Source organism: Saimiri boliviensis, chromosome 18, assembly GCF_048565385.1.
Source record: "Saimiri boliviensis isolate mSaiBol1 chromosome 18, mSaiBol1.pri, whole genome shotgun sequence".
Classification (NCBI taxonomy): Eukaryota; Metazoa; Chordata; class Mammalia; order Primates; family Cebidae; genus Saimiri; species Saimiri boliviensis.
The window spans coordinates 4,841,297-4,866,109 of record NC_133466.1 but is presented as its reverse complement, the minus strand read 5'-3'; the positions used below and the strand labels follow the sequence as shown (position 1 = coordinate 4,866,109).

Sequence of the window (24,813 nt, the reverse complement as noted above, 5' to 3'; positions counted from 1 at the left end):
TCTAGGTTCTATTCTTTTTTCTTTTGAGAAGTCAGCTGACAGTCTGATTGTTGCTGCTATGAAAGTAACTGCCTATCACCCCCACCCCCATCTCCTTTGCGATTCCTCTCCTTTGATTTTTCAGCCTTTGTACCCTGATGTGTCTTTTGTTGTTTTCTCTTCTTTGGAGTTTTTTGAGTTTCTTAAACATGTAGGTGTTGAAGTTCCTCATGAAATATAACGAATTCTCTGCTCTTGTATCTTCTGCCCCATTCACTTTCTCCTCTTCTTCTGAGATTCTTTATGAAACATACGTTAGACCTTATCACGACTCTATTCTCTGTAGCCTACAGTCTATTTTGTATTTTCCATCTGTTTGTCTCTGCTCTTTATCGTGGACAGAGCTGTTTTCCATTCACTAATTATCTCACCGCTGTGCCTAATCTGCTGTTAAACCCATCCAGGGACCAGTGATTTTAGGTGACTATATTATCTTAGTTTTAGAACTTTATTCTGGTTCTTTTTTAAATCAGCTTGTCAGCTTTGGTACTTTTCAGTTGTGAAATTTTTAATCTTATCAACCATGTTCTGCAATACATTACAGTTAAAGTCTGAGTTGAATACCTGTAGCATGTGGAGGGCCTGTGAGTTTGTCACTGTTACCTGATGTTTTCTGCCGGTTCTGTTGACTCTTGTGTGCACTGGCTTCCCTCACGTGTTAGGTTTCATTTGATCCTGTACCTGTTTTTTAAAAAAATTGAGGCCTGGGATGATATCTTCTTCTGAGGAATTTTCTTTGCTTCTCCCAGGGACCTGGAACCTTTAGCAGAACTGGATGACCTGAATAAATGTTAAAGATTTTCTGGGCCACCTAGTTGACTAAAAACTAGGCTGAAGTTTATATAAGCTCTGATTTATTTCTGGTTTCCTCTCACTTTCAGGATTCAACCCTCTGTGACCCCAGCCCAAATAAGATGTGGGAGATTCAACATGGCCCTAACCCTAGCTTCCAGCTCCTGTTCCCATGGCTCACATGGTTGTCAGAAATGCTGTTCCCTTCCTTACACACTTTTTCTGGAATCAGAAAATTGTCCTTGGTTAAAAGTAGCTTTAAATGCTGGACTTAACACCCTGAAATTTAGTCTTCTCCTAGATTTGCCCTGGGAAATTCCTGACTATCTTATTTTGTCTCTACTCAGTACAAGCGGATCTTTGACAACAACAGCAGCTACAAGACTCACCTTGTGTTTTCTGCTTTTCTCTATGAGGGAGTAGGTTCAGATGACCAGAAATTTCTTTCTGCTTCTTTTTAAGTTCTTATCGAATATTCTCTAAAACCATCAAAACCCACCAAGCCTAGAAAACTCATTGGGGGAGTTAGGAAAAATTGTCAAAGGCAGAATATTAAAGTTCCATATTTGCTATTCCAAAGCATGGAAAAGGGAGGAAGACTTCCAGATTCTTGTCATGAAGCTAACATGTCATCGATTGTAAAAGTTGACCAAGGGAACATGCACACGCACCGTTTCTGTCATCTTCAGTCATAATTACCAGCTCCAGGAAAGTCATTTCCTCTCTCTTGTTCTAGGACACAAGCCTCTGAATTTGACTTTTCATGTTCTTAATTTAAAGGTTAAAAATTAAGTGGCATAGCTGGGCGCAGTGGCTCACGTCTGTAATCCCAGCACTTTGGGAGGCGGAGGCAGGCAGACTGCTTGAGCCCAAGAGTTCAAAATTCTGTCTCTCCAAAAATTTTTTAAAATTAGCCAGGTGTTGTGGCGCACACTTGTAGTTCCAGCTGCTTGGGAGGCTACGATGGGAGGATTGCTTGAGCCTGGGAGGTGGAGGTTGCAGTGAGCAAAAGTCGCACCACTGCACTCCAGCCTGGGTGACAGAGCGACACCCTGTCTTAATGAATACATAAATAATAAATTAAAAATAAAGTACATCAGTGAAGAGCCTCAGCTGAATAAATGTTGGTTTCTCTTCCCCCTAGCCATCTGTCTAAATTTTAAGGTTGAATGCAGTGTCCAGGTTCCCTGAGATTCCAGGTCCCCCAAGGGACTGAGTCTGTAGACACTGGGAATAGATGTGCGTGGGTGGGCATGGGGGTGGCGTTCTTGGGAGCCGCACCAAGGCCAGTGCGGAACTTCAGGGAAATGGTGGGGACAGCAGATGAGCCTGACATTTGGCCAGGTGGAGACTTCGTGGCGCAGGGAGAGCTGCAGGCTTCTTGGTACTTGACTAACGCTTAGTTACATTTCAGGCTCATGGGAGGAAAGCTGGGGAACGTCGCCAGAGGAATAAACATTGCCGTTGTCAACTGTAAGTTACTTAACGTTTTCTGTAAACTTCTCTGAAAGCTCTCTGGTCAGATTTTCAAAGACAGCTTGGGTTTTCAAGATTTTTGCACATGCTTTAGTCTAGGTTTATATTTTAATGCATTTTAAGATTATATATTCAATTATTTTTACAAGTCTCACTTCACAGATTATTTATGGTTCTAACAACAAATAAACAACTGAAAACTAAATATAAACTAAAATACAGAGGGATAGGCCACAGACAGGGTTAAAAGAAGAGTCGCCAAGCGGGTACAGCCTGCGGTCCTGGACCGAGCCTCATTTGCCCCGAGTCCCAGAGTCTGCTCAGGGGCTGATGCCACAGGCCAGCTCATACATCTGTGTGATAAAAGCCATAGCAGCCTCATGGGGAACAAAATTTGGCCTTTTTCTTAGGCCCTGAATAAAGCTCTGTCACAGTTGCCATTGAGGGGCCCAGATGAGAAGGAAAGGGTTTCCTGCAGTGTCCCTCGGAGTGAGTGGACAGCATATCCCCAGGACGCCAGGGCTGTGGAAGTGGAGATCAAATGCTCCTAGTCTGACAGCCCTGAAGGAGACTGGAAAGTAGGAAGTGAATGGGCTGAGGGGGCTCTGGTGTTTCTGTGAGATGTGGCAGGTGGGCCTGGCTGAGGGGGCTCTGGTGTTTCTGTGAGATGTGGCAGGTGGCCTGGCTGAGGGGGCTCTGGTGTTTCTGTGAGATGTGGCAGGTGGCCTGGCTGAGGGGGCTCTGGTGTTTCTGTGAGATGTGGCAGGTGGCCTGGCTGAGGGGGCTCTGGTGTTTCTGTGAGATGTGGCAGGTGGCCTGGCTGAGGGGGCTCTGGTGTTTCTGTGAGATGTGGCAGGTGGCCTGGCTGAGGGGGCTCTGGTGTTTCTGTGAGATGTGGCAGGTGGCCTGGCTGAGGGGGCTCTGGTGTTTCTGTGAGATGTGGCAGGTGGCCTGGCTGAGGGGGCTCTGGTGTTTCTGTGAGATGTGGCAGGTGGCCTGGCTGAGGGGGCTCTGGTGTTTCTGTGAGATGTGGCAGGTGGCCTGGCTGAGGGGGCTCTGGTGTTTCTGTGAGATGTGGCAGGTGGCCTGACTCAGGGGGCTCTGGTGTTTCTGTGGGAAGAAGGCCTGGGTGAAAGAGTCTGGTATTTCTGTGGGACCAGGTGGGTGGGGGAGGTGTTAGTATTCCATCAGGTGTAACCCAAAGCAAAGTGGAAGAAAGTTCTAGCACAGCTTCCAGCACTTTCCTCTGACCTGGTTTTGGGGACTGTCCTCAAGGGGCGAGCCCTGTCTCTGCAGGCTGGGTCATCACATGAGTGGTGCTTCCTGGAGACAGACAGGGAAGAAGTATGTCCTTCCCCAGGCAGGCAAGTGGGCCCGGTTCTGTGAATTTTCTTTTAGAAGTCTACTTATTTTATTTTCAGATGTAACTGGGAATGTGACAGCAACAAGATGTTTTGATATGTATGAAGGCGGTAAGAAAAGTTTTTCTGTTAAAATTCAAATGAATTTGAAACATAAAATTAAGATTAAAAAGCACAACGAAAAAATGCCAACCGTTTTTTATTTTGTCTACTAGAAAATTGCCAGCAGCTCCCCTGAGTAATCCAGAGCGGTCTTACGTAGATCCTCCTAAGCTCTAATTGAATTCATAGACCATTTGAAGGCATCATCCAGAAATGTCTTTTCTTCTATTAGTTTTCCTCAGTTTTTCTCTTTTTAGCCTTCATGATATAATAAGAAAAAGAAAAGGCCTTTTTTTAAAAATGCCACATACATTATATGTAAAATAAGGCAACCAGCATCCCGCCCTAAATATCATCATCCTTTAAAAGCTGTCACAATTACTTCTGGTGACTCAGGGTGCTCTGCTGGGCCCAGGGCAAGCATTTCTGGAACCCACGGGTCCCCAGTCTTTCTCAGTGGTCTCTCCTTTCTGGGCACTGAATCTTGACTACAGTGGTTGGTCAGGATATACTATCCTCTCTTATTTTTATTTGTACTGAGAGTTTCAAAAACAAGTTTTTTTTAAAGATAGTGAAGACAAGGAATAGAAAATGCCTGTATCCACTGAATGAGAAGGACGCAGTTGTACTCTGCAGCTAACCTAAGCAGAATTGTAAATAATGAGCCACCGAGGCGAGTAACAGGGTTTGAGCTTTACCTTTGTTTTATAAGACATAGGTGAGTCCCTTAGCACAGACTTGCCCTTAGTCCACAACTCTCTTATTTAAGTTCTGTGGGAGTCTCTCTCCTGCACACATCGGTGTGATTGCAAGGTCACTCTGCTCAACAGTCACGGTGTGGATGTGGCTCTTTGTAAGTTAATGCAGAGAACACTCCACCTGTCCCGCACAGGCTGCTGCTTGTTGAGAGTTTGGTTAACAGAATCTTTATGATCTAATTTCTAAGGAGGTTTTTTTTTTCCCACCAGGGGCTCCACTTCTCTTGTTTGTTGGTCATAACAGCTCCTTATCTTGACACCCGTTCACCACCACCCTGAATACCCATTGCAAGTGTTCCACATAGTTCTATTCCTTCTACGCTGTGCCACTCACCCCAGATAGTCCCCGTGGTACCCCTGTGAATGTTTACACATCCAGTGTTCAACCCTAGCACACCATCTGCAGGGTTGAGCAGCAGGTGCTAGAAGCCCAAGGATTCAGAGTGGACACAGAAGGCAGGTGCAGGAGGAAGCCCAGCCCAAGGTTCAGTGAACAGCAAAGACCCTAAAACTGGCTTGCATTGCCCAACAGATAACTCCGGACCGATGACAAAGTTTATTCAGAGCGCTCCTCCAAAATCCCTGCTCCTCATGGTGACATATGACGACGGAAGCACAAGGTGAGTGGGTGTGGATTGTCACAGCGGTGGGCAAGAAAAGCCAGCTGGGGCAGGGAACGCCAGGGTCCCTCAGTGACATCCTCTGGTGACAACTAGAAAGTCCAGGAGCAAAGTACTTCTCTAAGGAAAAAGAATAAAAATCATGACAAAATAGATTGCATTTCTTTAAAAAATAAAATAAAATCACTAACCAGTGGAGCACAGAAGTACTAGAATCTAAATCAAAGGAGTATTTCCAGGAATCAAGACAAAGCCACTGCTGACCATAATTAGGGCAGAAAAACTAACCTCTGGGCAGAAATCCTAAACCCAGGGTGGCATTAATACTTACAGCAATGTGAAAGGAAATGGAAATAATTTCCCTATAGAAAGAGGAAAATAATAAAATACACACATACACATCCAATACTGTACTAGAGGTGGGTGTAGCTCAGTGCTTCTCAGAGTGTGTCCTACTCCGTAAACTTGTGTCTTTGCTGCAGTTTCTAAGAACCTTCAAAGTGCTTGTTGGTGTGAATTTCCCAGATAGGGCTGCTGACCACAACATTTCCCCAGTTTCTCTGACCTCAGGTTCCTTTCTTTATGGAGCATCTTACCAAACCGAGGTTCCTTGGAATATACTTTGAAAAACTCTGAAGTAACTCACTCAGAACAATCCAAACTTACTTGTTTTCTTTCCTCTCTGCCCGCCTGTCACTTCCTCTAAATCTTACTGTTTGCAGTGGCAGTGCCGTTTGACATTTCTTTCTCCTTTAGGATGCTGACTTTTCTGGTTATGAAAAGGAGGCGGTTTTGACATTTGCTTTTGTCTTTCAGCAACTTCTCTCCACCTAATTCTGTGGTCAGTAAACAAGGGGCAGAGCAATAGCTGAAAATTTTGTTGGCTGAGTGTGAGCCTGTGATTCAACCCAAAGCACAAGGGCTTTCCAGAGTTGAAAAGTAGAATTCCGTGCCCAAAATTGAGGTCTGAAGTGGCTCTGGATGTCCTGTAGTTAACTAGAAATGTGACATCTTCAACAAGCCTTGTGCCTCTTGGCTGCCACTGTGTGTCATGCCTTGCAGCAGGAGATACATGTGTTTAGAAACCTCTGTCCAAGGACACACAGCATAACACACCAGAGCAGAGCTCCCCTCCCGTCCACGGCTCCCTGAAATGTTCACGAACATCTCCCTGAGATGTTCACATGCTTTCCCCTTTGTCCTGCAGACTGAAGGATGATGCCAAGAATACCATAGAAGCACTTGGAAGTAAAGAAATCAGGAACATGAAATTCAGGTCTAGCTGGGTATTTCTTGCAGCAAAAGGCTTTGAACTCCCTTCAGAAATTCAGAGAGAAAAGGTGAGTGGTTTTTAAATGACCCTTCCCACCAATGGTGTGTATAGTAAGTGACAGTGAGTGCTGTGACTTGAAAATGTTCCTGATGGGTTATAAATCCCTGTCTTTAAACATAAGAGTTTTGTCGGTGACTGGCAAGATGGCCGAATAGGAACAGCTCTGGTCTGCAGCTCCCAGTGAGATCAAAGCAAAATGTGGATGATTTCTGCATTTTTAACTGAAGTACCCAACTCATCTCACTGGGACTGGTTAGGCAGTGGGTACAGTCCATGGAGGGTGAGCCGAAGCAGGGTGTGACATTGTCTCACCCAGAAAGTGCAAAAGGTCAGGGAACTCCCTCCCCTAGCCAAGGAAAGATGATGTGAGGGACTGAGCCATGAGTAATGGTGCACTCCGGCCCAAATGCTATGCTTTTCCACAGTCTTTGGAACCCACAGACCAGGAGATTCTCTCAGGTGTCCATGCCACCAGGGCCCTGGGTTTCAAGTACAAAACTGGGTGACCATTTGGGCAGAAACTGAGTTAGTTGCAGGAGTTTTTGTTTTGTTTTGTTTACACATACACATACACACACACACATACACACATACACAAATACATATAATTGCATTTTAGGTTCTGGGGTACATGTAAAGAACATGCAGGATTGTTGCATAGGTACATAATGGCAATGTGGTTTGCTGCCTCATTTCCCGTCACCTATATCTGGCATTTCTCCTCACGTTATCCCTCCCCAACTCCCCACCCTTCCCTGTCCCTCCCTTAGTCCCACGCAACAGACCTCAGTATGTGATGCTCCCCTCCCTGTGTCCACGTGTTCTCATTGTTCAACACCCACCTTTGAGTGAGAACATGTGGTGTTTGATTTTCTGTTCTTGTGTCAGTTTGCTGAGAATGATGGTTTCCAGGTTCATCCATGTCCCTACGAAGTACATGAACTAATCATTTTTTTTGGCCACATAGTATTCCATGGTGTATATGTGCCACATTTTCCCTGGCGAGTCTGTCATCGATGGGCATGTGGGTTGGTTCCAAGTCTTTGCTGTTGTAAACAGTGCCGTGATGAACGTATGTGTGCATGTGTCCTTATAATAGAACAATTTATAATTCTTTGGATATATACCCAGTAATGAGATTGTGGGGTCAAATGGAATTTCTATTTCTAGGTCCTGGAGGAATCGCCACATTGCCTGCCACAATAATTGAGCTAATTTACACTCCCACCAACAGGGTAAAAGTGTTCCTATTTCTCCACATCCTCTCCAGCATCTGTTGTCTCCAGATTTTTTAATGATTGCCATTCTAACTGGCGTGAGACAGTATCTCAATGTAGTTTTGATTTGCATTTCTCTGATGATCAGTGATGATGAGCATTTTTCCATATGTTTTTTGGCCTCATATATGTCCTCTTTTGAAAGGTGTCTGTTCATATCTTTTACCCACATTTGAATGGGTTTTTTTTTTTTTTCTTGTAAGTCTGTTTTAGTTCTTTGTAGATTTTGGATATAAGTCCTTGTCAGATGGGTAGATTGTAAAAATGTTTTCCCATTCTGTTGGTTGCCGGTTCACTCTAATGATTGTTTCTTTTGCTGTGCAGAAGCTCTGGAGTTCAATTAGATCCCATTTGTCTATTTTGGCTTTTGTTGCCAATGCTTTTGGTGTTTTAGTCATGAAGTCCTTGCCTAGGCCTATGTCCTGAATGGTTTTGCCTAGGTTTTCTTTTAAGGTTTTTATGGTGTTAGGTCTTATGTTTAAGTCTTTAATACAGCTGGAGTTAATTTTAGTGTAAGGTGTTAGGAAGGGGTCCAGTTTCTGTTTTCTGCACATAGCTAGCCAGTTTTCCCAACATCATTTATTAAGCAGGGAATCCTTTCCCCACTGCTTGTTTTTGTTAGGTTTGACGAAGATCTGATGGTTGTAGATGTGTGGTGTTGCCTCCAAGGCCTCTGTTCTGTTCCATTGGTCTATATCTCTGTTTTGGTACCAGTACCATGCTGTTTTGATTACTGTAGCCTTGTACTATAGTTTCAAGTCTGGTAGTATGATGCCTCCAGCTTTGTTCTTTTTGCTTAGAATTGACTTGGCTATATGGGCTCTCTTGTGATTCCATATGAAGTTTAAAGTGTTTTTTTCCAGTTATATGAAGAAGGTCATTGCTAGCTTGATGGGGATAGTGTTGAATCTATGGATTACTTTGGGCAGTATGGCCATTTCCACAATATTGATTCTTCCTAACCATGAACATGGGATGTTTCACCATCTGTTTCTGTCTTCTCTTATTTTGTTGAGCAGTGGTTTGCAGTTCTCCTTGAAGAGGTCCTTTACATCCTTTTATCGTTGTATTCCTAGGTATTTTATTCTCTTTGTGGCAATTGTGAATGGCAATTTGTTCTTGATTTGGCTCTCTTTAAGTCTGTTATTGGTGTAGAGAAATGCTTGTGACTTTTGCACATTGATTTTGTATCCTGAGACTTAGCTGAATTTGCTTATCAGCTTAAGTAGATTTTGGGCTGAGACAATAGGTCTTCTAAATATAGTCATATCGTCTGCAAATAGAGACAATTTGACTTCCTTCTTTCCTAATTGAATACCCTTTATTTCTTTCTTGCCTGATTGCTCTGGCTAGAACTTCCAATACTACATTGAATAGGAGTGGTGAGAGAGGGCATCCTTGTCTAGTGCCAAATTTTGAAGGGAATGCTTCCAGTTTTTGCCCATTCAGTATGATATTGGCTGTGGGTTTGTCATAAATAGCTTTTATTATTTTGAGATGCATTCCATCAATACCTAGTTTATTGAGTTTTTAGCATAAAGGGCTGTTGAATTTTGTTGAAGGCCTTCTCTGCATCTATTGAGATAATCATGTGGTTTTTGTTTTTGGTTCTGTTTATGTGGTGAATTACATTTATTGACTTGTGTATGTTGAACCAGCCTTGCATCCCTGGGATGAAGCCTACTTGTTGTGATGGATAAGGTTTTTGATGTGCTGTTGCAATCGGTTTGCCAACATTTTATTGAAGATTTTTGCATCTATGTTCATTATGAATATCGGCCTGAAGTTTTCTTTTCTTGTTGATTTGCTGCCGGTTTTGGTATCAGGATGATGTTGGCTCATAAAATGATTTGGAGAGGATTCCCTCTTTTTGGATTGTTTGGAATAGTTTCAGGAGTGGTACCAGCTTCTCTTTGTATGCCTGGTAGAATTCGACTGTGAACCCATCAGGACCTGGGCTTTTTTTGGTTGGTAAGCTATTAACTGCTGCCTCAATTTCAGCCCTTGTTATTGGTCTATTCAGGGTTTCGACTTCTTCCTGGTTTAGGCCTAGGAGGGTGTAAGTGTCCAGGAATTTATCCATTTCTTCTAGGTTTACTGGTTTATGTGCATAGAGCTGTTTGTAGTAATCACTGATGGTGGTTTGTATTTCTGTCGAATCTGTGGTGATACCCCCTTTATCGTTTTTTATTGCATCTATTTGATTATTCTCTCTTTTCTTTTTTATTAATCTGGCTAGTAGTCTATTTTGTTGATCTTTCCAAAAAACCAGCTCCTAGATTTATCGATTTTTTTGAAGGATTTTTTTGTGTTTTTATCTCCTTTAGTTCTGCTCTGATCTTAGTTATTTCTTGTCTTCTGCTAGCTTTTGAGTTTTTTTTTATCTTGCACCTCTAGCTCCTTCAATTTTGATGATAGGGTGTCAATTTTAGATCTTTCCTTGCTTCTCATGTGGGCTTTTATTGCTATAACTTTCCCTCCAAACAGTGCTTTAAATGTGTCCCAGAGATTCTGGTACGTTAAGTCTTTGTTCTCGTTGGTTTCGAAGAACATCTTTATTTCTGTCTTCATTTAATTGTTTATCCAGTCAACAGTCAAGAGCCATTTGTTCAGTTTCCATGAAGTTGTGCAGTTCTGAGTTAGTTTCTGAATTCTGAGTTCTAATTTTATTCTACTGTGGTCTGAGAGACTGTTTGTTATCATTTCCCTTCTTTTGCATTTGCTGAGGAGTGATTTACTTCCAATTATGTGGTCAATTTTAGAGTAGGTGTGATGTGGTGCTGATAATAATGTATGTTCTGTGGATTTTGGGTAGAGATTTCTGCAAATGTCTATTAGGTTTGCTTGGTCCCGGTCTGAGTTCAAGTCCTGGATATCCTTGTTAATTTTCTGTCTCGTTGATCTGTCTAATATTGACCGTGGAGTGTTAAAGTCTTCCACTATTATTGTGTGGGAGTCTAAGTCTCTTTGTAGGTCATTAAGAACTTGCTTTATGTACCTGGGCGTACCTGTATTGGGTGCATATATATTTAGGATTGTTAGCTTTTCTTGTTGCATTGATCCTTTTACCATTATGTAATGCCCTTCTTCATCTCTCTTGATCTTTGTTGGTTTAAAGTCTATTTTATCAGAGACTAGCATTGCAAAGCCTGCTTTTTTTTCTCTCTCTCTCCATTTGCTTGGTAGATCTTCCTCCATCCCTTTATTTTGAGCCTGTGTGTAGCCTTGCATGTGAGATGGGTTTTCTGGATACAGCACACCAATGTGTTTTGACTTTTTATCCAATTTGCCAGTCTGTCTTTTGATTGGGGCATTTAGCCCATTTACATTTAAGGTAAATATTGTTACATGTGAATTTGATTCTGCCATTTTGATGCTAGCTGGTTGTTTTGCCCATTAGTTGATGCAGTTTCTTCATTGTGTCGATGCTCTTTATGATTTTGTACATTTTTGGAGTGGCTGGTACTGGTTTTTCTTTTCTATGTTTAGTGCTTCTTTCAGGAGCTCTTGTAAAGCAGGCCTGATGGTGATGAAATCTCTGAGCATTGCTTATTCATAAAGGATTTTATTTCTCCTTCACTTACGAAGCTTAGTTTGGCTGGCTATGAAATTCTAGATTGAAATTTTTTTTCTTTAAGGATGTTGAATATTGGCCCCCACTCTCTTGTAGAGTTTCTGCTGAGAGATCTGCTGTGAGTCTGATAGGCTTCCCTTTGTGGGCAACCCGACCTTTCTCTCTGGCTGCCCTTAGCATTTTTTCCTTCATTTCAACCCTGGTGAATCTGATGATTATGTGCCTTGAAGTTGCTCTTCTTGAGGAATATCTTTGTTGTGTTCTCTGTATTTCCTGGGTTTGAATATTGGCCTGCCTTGCTAGGTTGGGGAAGTTCTCCTGGACTTCCAATATCATCAAGAGTGTTTTCCAGCTTGGATTCATTCTCTCCATCACATTCGGGTACACCTATCAAATGTAGATTACGTCTTTTCACATAATCCCATGTTTCTTGGAGGCTTTGTTCATTTCTTTTTACTCTTTTTTCTCTCATCATGCCTTCTCATTTTATTTCATTGCTCTGATCTTCAATTTCTGATATCCTTTCTTCTGCTTGGTCAGTTCATCTATTGAAACTTGTGTATGCTTCGCAACGTTCTCATGTTGTGTTTTTCAGCTCCATCAATTCGTTTATATTCCTCTCTAAGCTGTTTATTCTCATTAGCATTTCATCAAACCTTTTTTCAAGGTTCTTAATTTCTTTGCATTGGGTTAGAACATGATCTTTTAGCTCAGCGAAGTTTGTTATTACCCACCTTCTGAAGCCTGTTTCTGTCAGTTCATCACACTCATTCTCCATCCAGCCTTGCACCCTTGCTGTTGAGGAGTTGTGATCCCTTGGAGGAAGAGAGGCATTCTGGTTTTGGGTATTTTCATTCTTTCTACACTGGTTTCTTCTTGTCTTTGTGGATTTATCTACCTGTGATCTTTGTAGTTGGTGACTTTCAGATGGGGTCTCTGAGTGGATGTCCTTTTTGTTGCTGATGAAGTTATTTCTTTCGGTTTCTTAGTTTTCCTTCTAACCATCAGGCCCCCCGGCTGTAGGACTGCTGGAGGTCCACTCCAGACCCTGCTTGCCTGGGGATCACCTGCAGTGGCTGTAGAACAGTAAGGGTTGCTGCCAGTTTCTTCTTCTGTTATCTTTGTCCCAGAAGGATACCTGCCAGATGTCAGCCTGAGCTCTCCTATATGAGGTGTCTCTTTGGTTATACAGGGGTCAGGGAGCTGCTTGAGGAGACAGTCTGTCCCTTATAGGAGCTCAAGTGCTGAGCTGTGAGCTCCGTTGTTCTGTTCACAGCTGCTGGGAAGGCACTTTTAAGTCTGTTGCAGCAAAACTCATAACTGCCTTTTTTTTCCCCAGGTGCTCTGTCCCAGGAAGGTGGGGCTTTATTTGTAAGTTCCTGTCATTCTGCTGCCTTTTTTCAGAGATGCCCTGCCCAGCGAGGAGGTATCCTAGTCACAGTCTGCCAGCAGAGGTGTTGCTGAGCTGCTGTGGGCTCTGCCCAGCTACTGTGTGAGCTTCCTTGCAGTTTTGTTGATAGAGGTATAGTTAGAACTGCCTCAGTAGTGGCAGTCTGCTTCAGTAATGGCAGACTGCCTCAGTAATGGCAGACTGCCTCAGTAGTGGTGGACTGCCTCAGTAATGGCAGACACCCTTCCCCCCACAGAGCTGGACCATCCCGGATCCAGCTGTGCTTGCTGTGAAACTCTCAATCCAGAGCGTTTCAGATTGCTGGTCTTTGTTGGGGTGGGACCAGCCAAGCCAGATCACCTGGCTCCCTGTTTCGGCCCCCTTTTTTTCAGTTTAATGGGCGATTCTGTCTCCCAGGCATTCCAGTCACCAGTTGAAATGGCACCCAGAGTTGTGTGAGTTTTTGTGCAGCACTCCAGAGCTGTTCCTGTTTGGCCATCTTGGATCCTTTCCAGGAGTTTTTTTTCATACCCCAGTGGTGCCTGGAATGCGAACAAGACAGAACTGTTCAATCCCCTGGAAAGGGGGCTGAAGCCAGGGAACCAAGTGATCTAGCTCAGTGAATCCTACCCCCACGGAGCCTAGCAAGCTAAGATCCACTGGCTTCAAACCATTGCTGCCAGCACAGCAGTCTGAAGTTGACCTGGGACACTTAAGTTTGCTGAGGGAGAGGGGCATCTACAATTACTGAGGCTTGAGTAGGTGGTTTTCCCCTCACAGTGTAAAGAAAGCCACTGGGACGTTTGAACTGGGTGAAGCCCACCGCAGCTTGGCAAAGCCATTGTAGCCAGCCTGTCTAGATTTCTCGTCTCTGGGCAGGGCATCTCTGAAAGAAAGGCACCAGCTCCCATCAGGGGCTTATACATAAAACTTCTATCTCCCTGGGACAGAGGACCTGGGGGAAAGGGCAGCTGTGGCTGCAGATTCGGCAGACTTAAACGTTCCTGCCCGCCAGCTCTGAAGAGAGTAGCGGATCTCCCAGCACTGCGCTTAAGCTCTGCTAAGGGAAGGACTGCTTCCTCACATGGGTCCCTGACCCCCATGTCTCCTGACTGGGAGACACCTCACAGCAGGGATCGACAGACACCTCATAGAGGAGAGCTCAGGCTGGCCTCTGCTGGGTGCCCTCTGGAATGAAGTTTCCAGAGGAAGGAACAGGAAGCAATCTTTGCTGTTCTGCAGCCTCTGCTGGTGATACCCAGGCAAACAGGGTCTGGAGTGGACCTCCAGCAAACTCTAGCAGCAGACCTGTAGCAGAGGGGCCTGACTGTTAGAAGGAAAACTAACAAACAGAAAGGAATCACAACAACATAAACAAAAAGACATCCACACAGAAATGCCATCTGAAGTCACCAACATCAAAGACCAAAAGTAGATAAATCCATGAAGATGAGGAAAAAACAGCCAAAAGTCTGAAAATTTTAAAAGCCAGAAAACCTCTTCTCCTACAAAGGATCACAGCTGCTCACCAGCAAGGGAACAAAACTGGATGGAGAATGATATTGAAAAATTGACAGAAGTAGGCTTCAGAAGATGGTTAATAACAAACTCCTCCGCGCTAAAGGAACATGTTCTAATCCAATGCAAGGAAGCTATGAACCTTGAAAAAAGGTTAGAGGAACTGCTGGCTAGAATAACCAGTTTAGAGAAGAACATAAATGACCTGATGGAGCTGAAAAACACAGAAAACTTCATGAAGCCTGCACAAGTATCAATAGCCAAGTTGATCAAGTGGAAGAAAGGATATCAGAGATTGAAGGTCAACTTAATGAAATAAAGTGTGAAGACAAGATTATAGAAAAAAGAATGAAAAGAAATAAACAAAGCCTCCAGGAAATGTGGAACTATGTGAAAAGACCAAACCTGCGTTTGATTGGAGTACCTGAAAGTGATGGGGAGAATGGAATCAAGTTGGAAAACACTCTTCAGGATATTACCCAGGAGAACTTCCCCAACCTAGCAAGACAGGCCAACATTAAAATTCAGGAAATATGGAGAACACCACAAAGATATTCCTCGAAAAGAGCAACCCCAAGACACATCATCGTCAGATTCATCAACATTGAAATGGAGGAAAAAATGTCAACAGCAGCCAGAGAGAAAGGTCAGATTACCGACAAAAAGAAAGTCTATCAGACTAACAGCAGATCTCTCTGTGGAAACCATACAAGCCAGAAGAGATTGGGGACCAATATTCAACATTCTTAAAGAAAAGAATTTTCAACCTAGAGTTTCATATTCAGCCAAACTAAGCTTCATAAGTGAAAGAAAAATGAAATCCTTTACAGACAAGCAAATGCTGAGAGATTTTGCCACCACCAGGCCTGCCTTAAAAGAGCTCCTGAAGGAAGCCTAAATATAGAAAGGAAAAACCAGTACCAGCCACTGCAAAAGCATACCACATTGTAAAGACTATCAAAACTATGGAGAAACTGCATCAACTAATGGGTAAAGTAAACAGCTAGCATCATAATGACAAGATCATACTCAACACATAACAATATTAACCTTAAATGTAAATGGGCTAAGTACCTCAATTAAAAGACACAGACTGGTAAATTAGATAAAGAGTCAAGACCCATTGGTGTTCTGTGTTCAGGAGACCCATCTCACATGCAAAGACACACATCATCTCAAAATAAAGGGATGGTTGGAGTAATATTTACCAAGCAAATGGAAAGAAAAAAAAGTGGGGTTGCAATCCTAGTCTCTGATAAAACAGAGTATAAACCAACAAAAATCAAAAAAGACAAAGAAGGGCATTACATAATGGTAAAGGGATTAATACAACAAGAGCTAACTATCCTAAATATATATGCTCCCAACACAGGAGCACCCAGATTCATAAAGCAAGTTCTTAGAGACCAACAAAGAGACTCAGACTCCTACACATTAATAGTGGGAGACTTTAACACCACACTGTCAATATTAGATATATCAAAAAGAAGAAAATTAACAAGGATATTCAGGACAGAACTCATCTCTGGACCAAGTGGACCTAATAGACATCTGCAGAACTTTCCACGCCAAATCAACAGAATATACATTCTTCTCAGCACTACATTGCACTTATTATAAAATTGACCACATAATTGGAAGTAAAACACTCCTCAGTAAATCCAAAAGACTGGAAATCATATCAAACAGTGTTGCAGACCACAGTACAATCAAATTAGAACTCAGGATTAAGAAACTCACTCAGAACCACAAAACTACATGGAAACTGAACAACGTGCTCCTGAATGACTACTGGGTAAATAACGAAATTAAGGTAGAAATAAGTAAGGTCTGTGAAACCAATGAGAACTAAAATACAGCATACCAGAATCTCTGGAACACATCTAAAGCACTCTTTAGAGGGGAAATTATAGCACTAAATGCCCACAGGAGAAAGCAGGAAAGATCTAAAATCAACACCCTAACATCACAATTGAGAGAACTAGAGAAGCAAGAGCAAACAAATTCAAAAGACTGCAGAAGACAAAAAATAACTAAGATCAGAATAGAATTGAAGGAGATAGAGACACAAAAATCCCTTCAATAAAATCAGTGAATCCAGGAGCTGGCTTTTTGAAAAGATTAACAAAATAGATAGACTGCTAGCCAGACTGATAAAGAAGGAAAGAGAGAAGAATCTAATAGACACAATAAAAAATGATAAAGGGATTATCACTACTGATCCCACAGAAATATGAACTACCACTTGAGAATACTATAAACACTTCTACCCAAATAAACTAGAAAATCTAGAAGAAATGGATAAATTCCTGGACACATACTCCCTCCCAAGATTAAACCAAGAAGAAGTTGAATCCCTGAATAGACCAATAACAAGTTCTGAAGTTGAGGCAGCAATTAATAGCCTATCAACCAAAAAAAAAAAAAAAAAAAACCCAGAACCAGACAGACTCACAGCCGAATTCTACCAGAAGTGTGAAGAGGAGCTGGTGCCATTCCTTCTGAAATGATTCCAAACAATAAAAAAGGTGATACTGCTCTCTAACTTATTTTATGAGGCCAGCATCATCCTGGACACCCAAACCTGGCAGAGACACAACAAGAAAAGAAAATTTCAGGCCAATACTCCTGATGAACTTCGATATGAAAATTCTCAATAAAACACTGGCAAACTGAATCCAACAGCACATCAAAAAGCTATTCACCACGATCAAGTCAGCTCTATCCCTGGGATGCAAGGCTGGTTCAACATACACAAATGAATAAATGTAATCCATCACTTAGACAACAAATGACAAAAACCACATGATTACCTCAATAGATGAAGAAAAGGCCTTCAATAAAATTCAACACCCCTTTATGCTAAAAACTCTCAATAAACGTAGATATTGATGGAACATATCTCAAAATAATAAGGACTATTTATGACAGACCCACAGCCAATATCAGACTGAATAGGCAAAAGCTGGAAGCATTCCCTTTGAAAACTGACACAAGACAAGGATGCCCTCTCTCACCACTCCTACTCAACATAGTATTGGAAGTTCTGGTCAAGGCAATCAAGCAACAGAAATAAATAAAGTGTATTCAAATAGGAAGAGAGGAAGTCAAATTGTCTCTGTTTGCAGATGACATGATTGTGTATTTAGAAAACCCCATCATTCAGCCCAAAATCTTTTTAAGCTGATAAGAAACTTCAGCAAAGTCTCAGTATATGAAATCAATGTGCAGAAATCACAAACATTCCCATACTTCAATAATAGCCAAATCATGAGTGAACTCCCATTCACAATTACTACAAAGAGAATGAAATACCTAGGAATACAACTTACAAGGGATGTGAAGGACCTCTTCAAGGGGAACTACAAACCACTGCTCAAGGAAATAAGAGAGAACACGAACAAATGGAAAAACATTCCAGGCTCATGGATAGGAAGAATCAATATTGTGAAAGTGGCCATACTGCCCAAAGTAATTTATAGATTCAATGCTATCCCTATCAAGCTACCACTGACTTTCTTTACAGAATTAGAAAAAACTACTTAAAATTTCCTATGGAACCAAAAAAGAGCCCATATAGCCAAGACAATCCTAAGCAAAAAGAACAAAACTGAAGGCATCACGCTACCTTACTACAAACTATACTACAAGGCTATGGTAACCAAAACAGCATGGCACTGGTACTAAAACAGATATATTGACCAATGGAATAGAACAGAGGCCTCAGAAATAATGCTACACATCTACAACTATCTGATCTTTGACAAACTTGATAAAAACAAGCAATGGGGAAAGAATTCCCTGTTTAATAAATGGTGTTGGGAAAACTGGCTAGCCATATGCAGAAAACTGAAACTGTATCCCTTTGTTAATCTTATACAAAAATTAACTCAAGATGGATTAACGACTTAAATATAAGCCCTAAAACCATAAAAATCCTAGAAGAAAACCTAGGCAATACCATTCAGGACATAAGCATGGGTAAAGACTTCATAGCCAAAACACAAAAGCAATGGCAACAAAAGCCAAAATTGACAAATGGCATTGAATTAAACTAAAGAGCTTCTGCACAGCAAAAGAAACTGTCATCAGAGCGAACAAGCAACCTACAGAATTGGCAAAATGTTTTGCAATCTATCCATCTGACAAAGGGCTAATATCCATAATCTACAAAGAATTTAAACAAATTTAAAAGAAAAAAACAACCCCATCAAAAAGTGGGCAAAGGATACAGACACTTTTCAAAAGAAGACATTTATACGGCCAACCAATATATGAAAAAAACCTCAGTCAACCCAAATGCTCCTTAATGATAAACTGGATAAAGAAAATGTGATACATATACACCATGGAATAATATACAACCATGCAAAAGAATGAGATGATGTTCTTTGCAGGAACATGTATGGGGCTGGAGCCCATTATCCTTAGCAAACTAATGCAGGAACAGAAAACCAAGTGTCACACATTCCCACTGATAAGTAGGAGCTACATGATGAGAACATAGGCTCACTTAGAAGGGAACAGCACATGATAGAGGGCCCTATTAGAGACTGGAAGGTGGGAGGAGGAAGAAAATCAGGAAAAGTAACTAATGGATACTAGGTTTAATACCTGGGTGATGAGATAATAAATACAACAAACCCCCAGGGCACATGTTTACCTATGTAACGAACCTGCACATTCTGCACATGTATCCCTTAACTTAAAATAAAAGTTAAAAAGTAAAGACTTTTGTGCTTCAAAGGACACCTTACAGAAAGTGAAAGATAAACCACAGAATGGGAGAAAATATTTGCAAATAAGGGACCTGAATCTAGAATACATAAAGAACTCTTACAACTCAATAATAAAAAGACAAATAACTCCATTTTTAAATGGACAAAGATCTGAATAGATGTTACTTGAGAGAAAATATACAGTTGGTCAATAAGCACATTAAAAAAGACACTCAACATCATTTGTTTTCGGAAAAATACAAATCAAAACCATAATGAGATGCCCCCTACCACTTACTAGGTTGGCTATAATTTTTAAAAAGACATAAGAAGTACTGATAAGAAGATGGAGAAATTAGAACCCTCATGCACTAGTGCAGGAAATGGAAATGTAAAATGGTACAGCTACTTTGGGAAACATTCTGGGCATTCCTCAAAAAGTTAAACATTCAGTGACTCTATGACTCAACAATTCCACTTGTGGGTGTATACCCAAGAGAATGCAAACATAGGTTCACACAAAAACCTGTACGTTAATATGCATAACAACATGCTTTATAATAGCCAAAAAACGGAATCAACCCAAATGTCTGATTAATGGGAAAGAAATGTATACATAAAATAAAGTATAGCTATACAATGTCATATATTCAAATATGTAAAGAAATAAAATTCTGATACATGCTCCAATATGATGAACCTTCAAAACAGGCTAAGTGAAACAAACAAACACAAAAGGTCACATATTGTGTGATTCCGTTCATATGAAATTTTCAGAATGAGAAAATCCACAGAGCCAGAAAGTAGATTAGTGGCTGCCTAGAGCTGGGGAAAAGGAGAGTGGCTGCGAATGGGTATGTGGTTTCTTGTTTGGGTGATGAAAATGTTTTAAAATTGACCATCATGATGGTTGCACAGCTTTGTGACCACACTGAAACTATGTAATTGTACACTTTACATTGGTGGATTTTATACTATGTGAATTATATCCCAGTCAATCTGTTATGTAAAAAGGGATATATTACTGGAATTCCAAGGTTATGAATAAAATGCACCTTTCTTTATTTAAGCATCATGTTAAGGTGAAAGAGTTGACAATATAGAGAACTAAACCCACTTGGGGGTAAATACACATTTGCTGAGCAAGGAATGCTACAAGAACTCTGGGGAAAAAAATATTACAGAGTTTTATTCCCGGAGTTGAAACCTAAACATTATAGCTACACTGTCCAATATGGTGGCTACTAGCTAAATTTACATTTTATACTTAAATTTATTAAAATTAAATAGAATTCAAAATTTGGTTTCTCAGTTGCACTATTCACATTTCAAGTACAGATGTTCTTCAGCTTACATCACAATAAAAGCATTGTATTTGAAAATATTGTAAATTGAAAATGCATTTAGCACATCTTCTATCTGGATCTCTGCTGGTCAGCGAGAATGTCTGTTCTTAGTATCAGAGCAGTTGGTCTGTGCAAGGGAAAGAAGAGACACTGTTTTTATGCTCCTAAGTTCTTCAAAATATGTGATTATTAAATACAACATTGTCTGGGAGGGCTCAATGTATGTACATAGAACAACTATAGTATCAAGGATTGTAAGGTTTCTATGTTTTATTTTTATTTATAGGTACAAATTAACTGGAAATAGCCTGTAAAAAGTTAGGTATGCATAGCTTACTTTAAACATTCAAAACACTTACAGTACCCTCCATTTGGGCAAAATCACCTAGCACAAAGCCTATTTTACAACGAAGTGTTGAGTGTCTCCTGGAATTTATTGAACACTGCACTGAAAGTGAAACACAGAATGGTTGTGTGGGTCCCAGGAGTATAATTTCTACTGAATGTATTGCCTCCTTTGCACCATTGTAAAGTCAATCCACTGTGAGTCAGGACCATGTGTACTCCATAACCAAGTGTGGCTGGGGCTACCCCACTTGACAGGTGGATTATGGAACATTTCCATCATTGCAGAAAGTTCCAGAGTTGCATTAACACCTACTTCAAATATTATTAAGAAACAGGGTATAAATATACAGTTAGATAGAAGAAATAAGACCTAGTGTTCAACAGATCATTAGGGCAACTATAGTTAAATATTATCTATTGTGCATTGCAAAATGAGGAGAATAATTTGAATGTTCCTCTCATAAAGAAAAGGTAATTTAAGGTAATGGATATCCCAGTTAACCTGATTTGATATTTACACATGATATGGATCTATCACATTAGAACATATATCCCCAAACTATATACGTTTTTATATACTGGGGCCAGCAATTGCTGCCTATTATATATCAATTTTAAAATATATTATTAAGAAATGTATTGGAAATCAAACACCCAGCTTAGGCTGGAGCAAATCCAAATCTAGGAAGTGGTTGTGTTTGCATGATTCCTCACAGCTCACACTGATTAAATACTTTATCATTAGATTAATGAATAAACAAAATTCTTCTTTCCCTTGCACAGATCAACCACTCTGATACTAAGAACAACAGATATTCTGGCTGGCCAGCAGAGATCCAGATAGAAGGCTGCATACCCAAAGAACCAAGCTGACACCCCAGGGTCCTTAATAAATGTGTTCTGTATAAACAGGTACAGCTGGAATCACTCAAGAATCTTATTTTTCTAAATCCAGCAGTCCAGATTTGATGACTATTTTGGGTTTGTTGTAAACCAATGGACATTTGCTAGTTGTATCAAATCTTGGTACGCAGTATTTTCATACCAATATTTTATATAGTGAAGATGTCAATTAGCAGGAAATTAAAATGAATGGAAATTCATTTTAGTTTCCTGCTAATTGACATCTTCACTATATAAAATACTGGTATGAATGGAAATTCTTAAGGGGAAAGATGTGATTCAAGCTGGAAAGAGGGTCAGGAGAAATACCTCGTTCAGGTGAAGCCATGTTATGATCGGATCTAAGTGTGACCCCCGTGTGGTCCAGACAACTCTACAAAGAGAAAACCTTTATTCCATTATCACCAAGGACATCCTGGTTTCCGACAGTCATCTTCTGCTGGGATAATTAGCAGCCGTTCCGAGGGCTTAGGTAATGTGCTTGTTCAAGCTGGGCTCTTGAACTGTTCCTGCCTGTGAATGTATTCATTCATTCCACTACTCTGGGTGCCGCCCACCTCTGACACCGGGGGTACAATAGTGAACCAGACACAGTCTGCCTTCATGCCAGGCTGTTGAGCAGGGTGGGGAGGGAGGCGCTGCTCTCAGGAGGGCAACTGAACACCTCAGTCTCTAGAAGATGCAGTAATAGATCCGTGAGTCCGGGATGTCCCACACGTGCTGAAACGGTGGGTCAGGTGCAAACCTCGGGAAGCTGGAGAGAGGCCTGGAACAGGGTTTCCCCTAGAGACTTCCGAGGCAGCACAGCCCTCCTTACACCTCAATTTGGGATTTCCAGCCTCCAGAGCTGTGAGAGCAGAGACATCTGCTGTCTAGGCCACTCAGGTGTGGTTCTTTGTGATGGCAGCCCCACAAAATGAATATAGGCCCTTATAAGTGAAAGCTCCTAGGAATGCATAGATATTTTTGTGTATGTATTTAAAAAAAAGGAGAACAGCACATTTTTATTCAGGCTGAAATTGCTATAGTTTTGTAACATTGTTTATCTTAATTCACCATCATGGAATAGGCCTCAGGGGCACTCCTGGCCAGGCATCGCCCAGGGATCTGGCTTTGGGCAGTGAAGTTCTTGTGACAATGGCCCCTCCTACCCAGTGATGGCCCCTCAGCCCTCTGCCGCCCTGCAGCTCACTGCTGCGTCCCCACCCAGGGCACAGGACTGTGAATTGCCATTCACATCCCCGTCCCGCTGATGTTTCCCCACAATGTGGTCTTCAGTGTGGAGACTGTCATTGCATCTCTGAAGGTACTGGGCACTGCCAGCCCCCAGCCCAGTCCCCCACTGGCGGACACCAGGCAAGGGGGCTGTCCACATAAGAATCACATTCCCTGCCCAATGTGGACCCTGCTGGTCACCCCTCACATCCGCGCTGTGACAGGGTCATGATGATTTAAACCACTGGAGCTGGTGTGATGCAGAGAGGCTAAACACCACAGAGCCGGACCAGGCGCAGCAGCTCACACCCGCATTCCCAGCACTTTGGGAGGCCAAGGTGGGCGGATCACTTGAAGTCAGGAGTTCATGACCAGCTTGGCCAACATGGTGAAACTCCATCTCTACTAAAAATACAAAAAAAAAAAAAAAAAAAAAAAAAAAGCTGGGTGTGGTACCACACGCCTGTAATCCTAGCTACTTGGAAGGCTGAGGAGGGAGGATCCCTTGAACCCGGGAGACGGAAGTTGCAGTGAGCCAAGATCTCACCACGGGACTCCAGCCTGCACAGCAGAGCAGGACTCCATCTCAAAAAAACCAAACCAAACCAAACAAAAACAAAAACACCAAAGAACCAAGGTCACACGGACAATGAGAGCGTGGAGTTCCACTCCAAGGTGCACCCACTGCTCCTGTGCTCTGCGGGGAGGGGCACACCCCAGGTAAGAACTCTGCCTGTCAGCACTCTACCGTTTCCTTCATCCTGTTAATCCAGGGGAGCATTTGCTCCATCTCTCCTGTGATTGGAGAGGCCGTGGGACGGTCGGTGCACACCGGCTCCGGACGGCCCCAGGTGCTGCAGGTGCTTCCAGGTGGCCAGGGACTTCATCAGCACACAGGGGCTGGCGCTTTCCATACAGTCAGTGTGGCAGGGCAGATGGCAGGCACTGGGGCTTCTGGACCTCCCCTCTTTACCACGCTGCGCACTGTGAAGCTCCCTGACGTGGAGCTGAGGGAAGAGCCCTGCCTGGCGGCTGTGACAGAGGCCTGAGCAGCCGTGTCTTTCCCGCCTCGGCACCTGCGCTTGGATACTGTGTAGGACATTCCTCCATCCTCAGCGCCTGGTGCTCAGAACACAAGGAACCCTGGCCCTGACATTCGCGTGTGCAGGCACCTCTGGTTCTTCCCAGGGCTGCTGGTGAGGGGCGTGCAGGAGAGGGATGCTGCCTTGACAGAGGGTGGAGGGTCCCCTCAGCTGGCCTGGGCTGCTCTTGTCCCTCTGTCCGGTTTTTCTGGGGCCTTTCTTTGTGCCTTCCTGGAAGCACACAGTAGACTGGCCCAGGCCCTGTTGTGAAAAACATTCCTAAAGAAACCAAATGCCATATCACCCTGCCAAGTCTGATACTCAAGATTCCTCCCCTCACTTCTCAGCCTCTGTCCCCAGTCTCTCAGCAGGAGAACTGGTTCAGGGACAGGTGACCCTGATGATTATCTCCCGGTATTAATATTGCGAATGCCAAGGTTTTGAAAAACATTTTTAAGTCTCTACACATGCTCTTTAAAGCTAAGCCCTCAAGGGAAGTCACTACAGTGAATTAGCAAAGAGGTGCTCAGGATTATTTTGTAAAATGTATAGTGTTGATTTTTGCTTGGGAGAGGATCATGGGTAGAAAGGAGAGCTGAGAGCCGACTTCCTCCCTCCCAGCATCCTCTTGGTCCCCTCCCCGGGGTCTGGAGGGCCCCTCCTGGAGGTTCCCAGACCTCTTGGCTCTGGTGATGGCAGTGCCTGGCCATCCTTGACTTTGGTCGCAGAGCAGGAAGCCTTTGGGACCACGCGGTTGTGCACCTTCCCTTTTGCAGGTGAAGTAGCTGAGGACCAGAAAGGTGACGTGCAGCCGCTGGGGCTGAGGTCCGGAGCCTGGGTTTGTCCTGGGGCCTCCTTATTGCCAATGGCAAGAAAGCCATCTTGGTTATGAGCCAGGGATCTCAAGCACGGGAGCTTGCAGAAAGCTGTGGACCCTCTTCTTTGAGTTTTCCACACCTAA

General features: G+C 42.5%; 1 protein-coding gene across 3 annotated transcripts in view; it reads left to right on the top strand.

The window, feature by feature from the left end:
• The window catches only part of FAM3B (FAM3 metabolism regulating signaling molecule B), a 55,059-nt gene extending 33,461 nt beyond the window's left edge, over nucleotides 1-21,598 (top strand). For 2 of the 3 annotated variants that reach the window (XM_074389244.1, XM_074389245.1), the window contains exons 4-8: nucleotides 2,246-2,304; nucleotides 3,729-3,779; nucleotides 5,061-5,148; nucleotides 6,356-6,488; nucleotides 21,436-21,597. In XM_074389244.1, the coding sequence (XP_074245345.1) occupies nucleotides 2,246-2,304; nucleotides 3,729-3,779; nucleotides 5,061-5,148; nucleotides 6,356-6,488; nucleotides 21,436-21,525 (421 nt within the window). In that variant the 3' untranslated portion in view covers nucleotides 21,526-21,597. Of the gene's footprint in view, nucleotides 1-2,245; nucleotides 2,305-3,728; nucleotides 3,780-5,060; nucleotides 5,149-6,355; nucleotides 6,489-21,435 lie in introns of all 3 variants that reach the window. The other variant, XM_003927596.3, reaches the window with a different exon arrangement.
• Nucleotides 21,599-24,813: the final 3,215 nt, after the last annotated feature.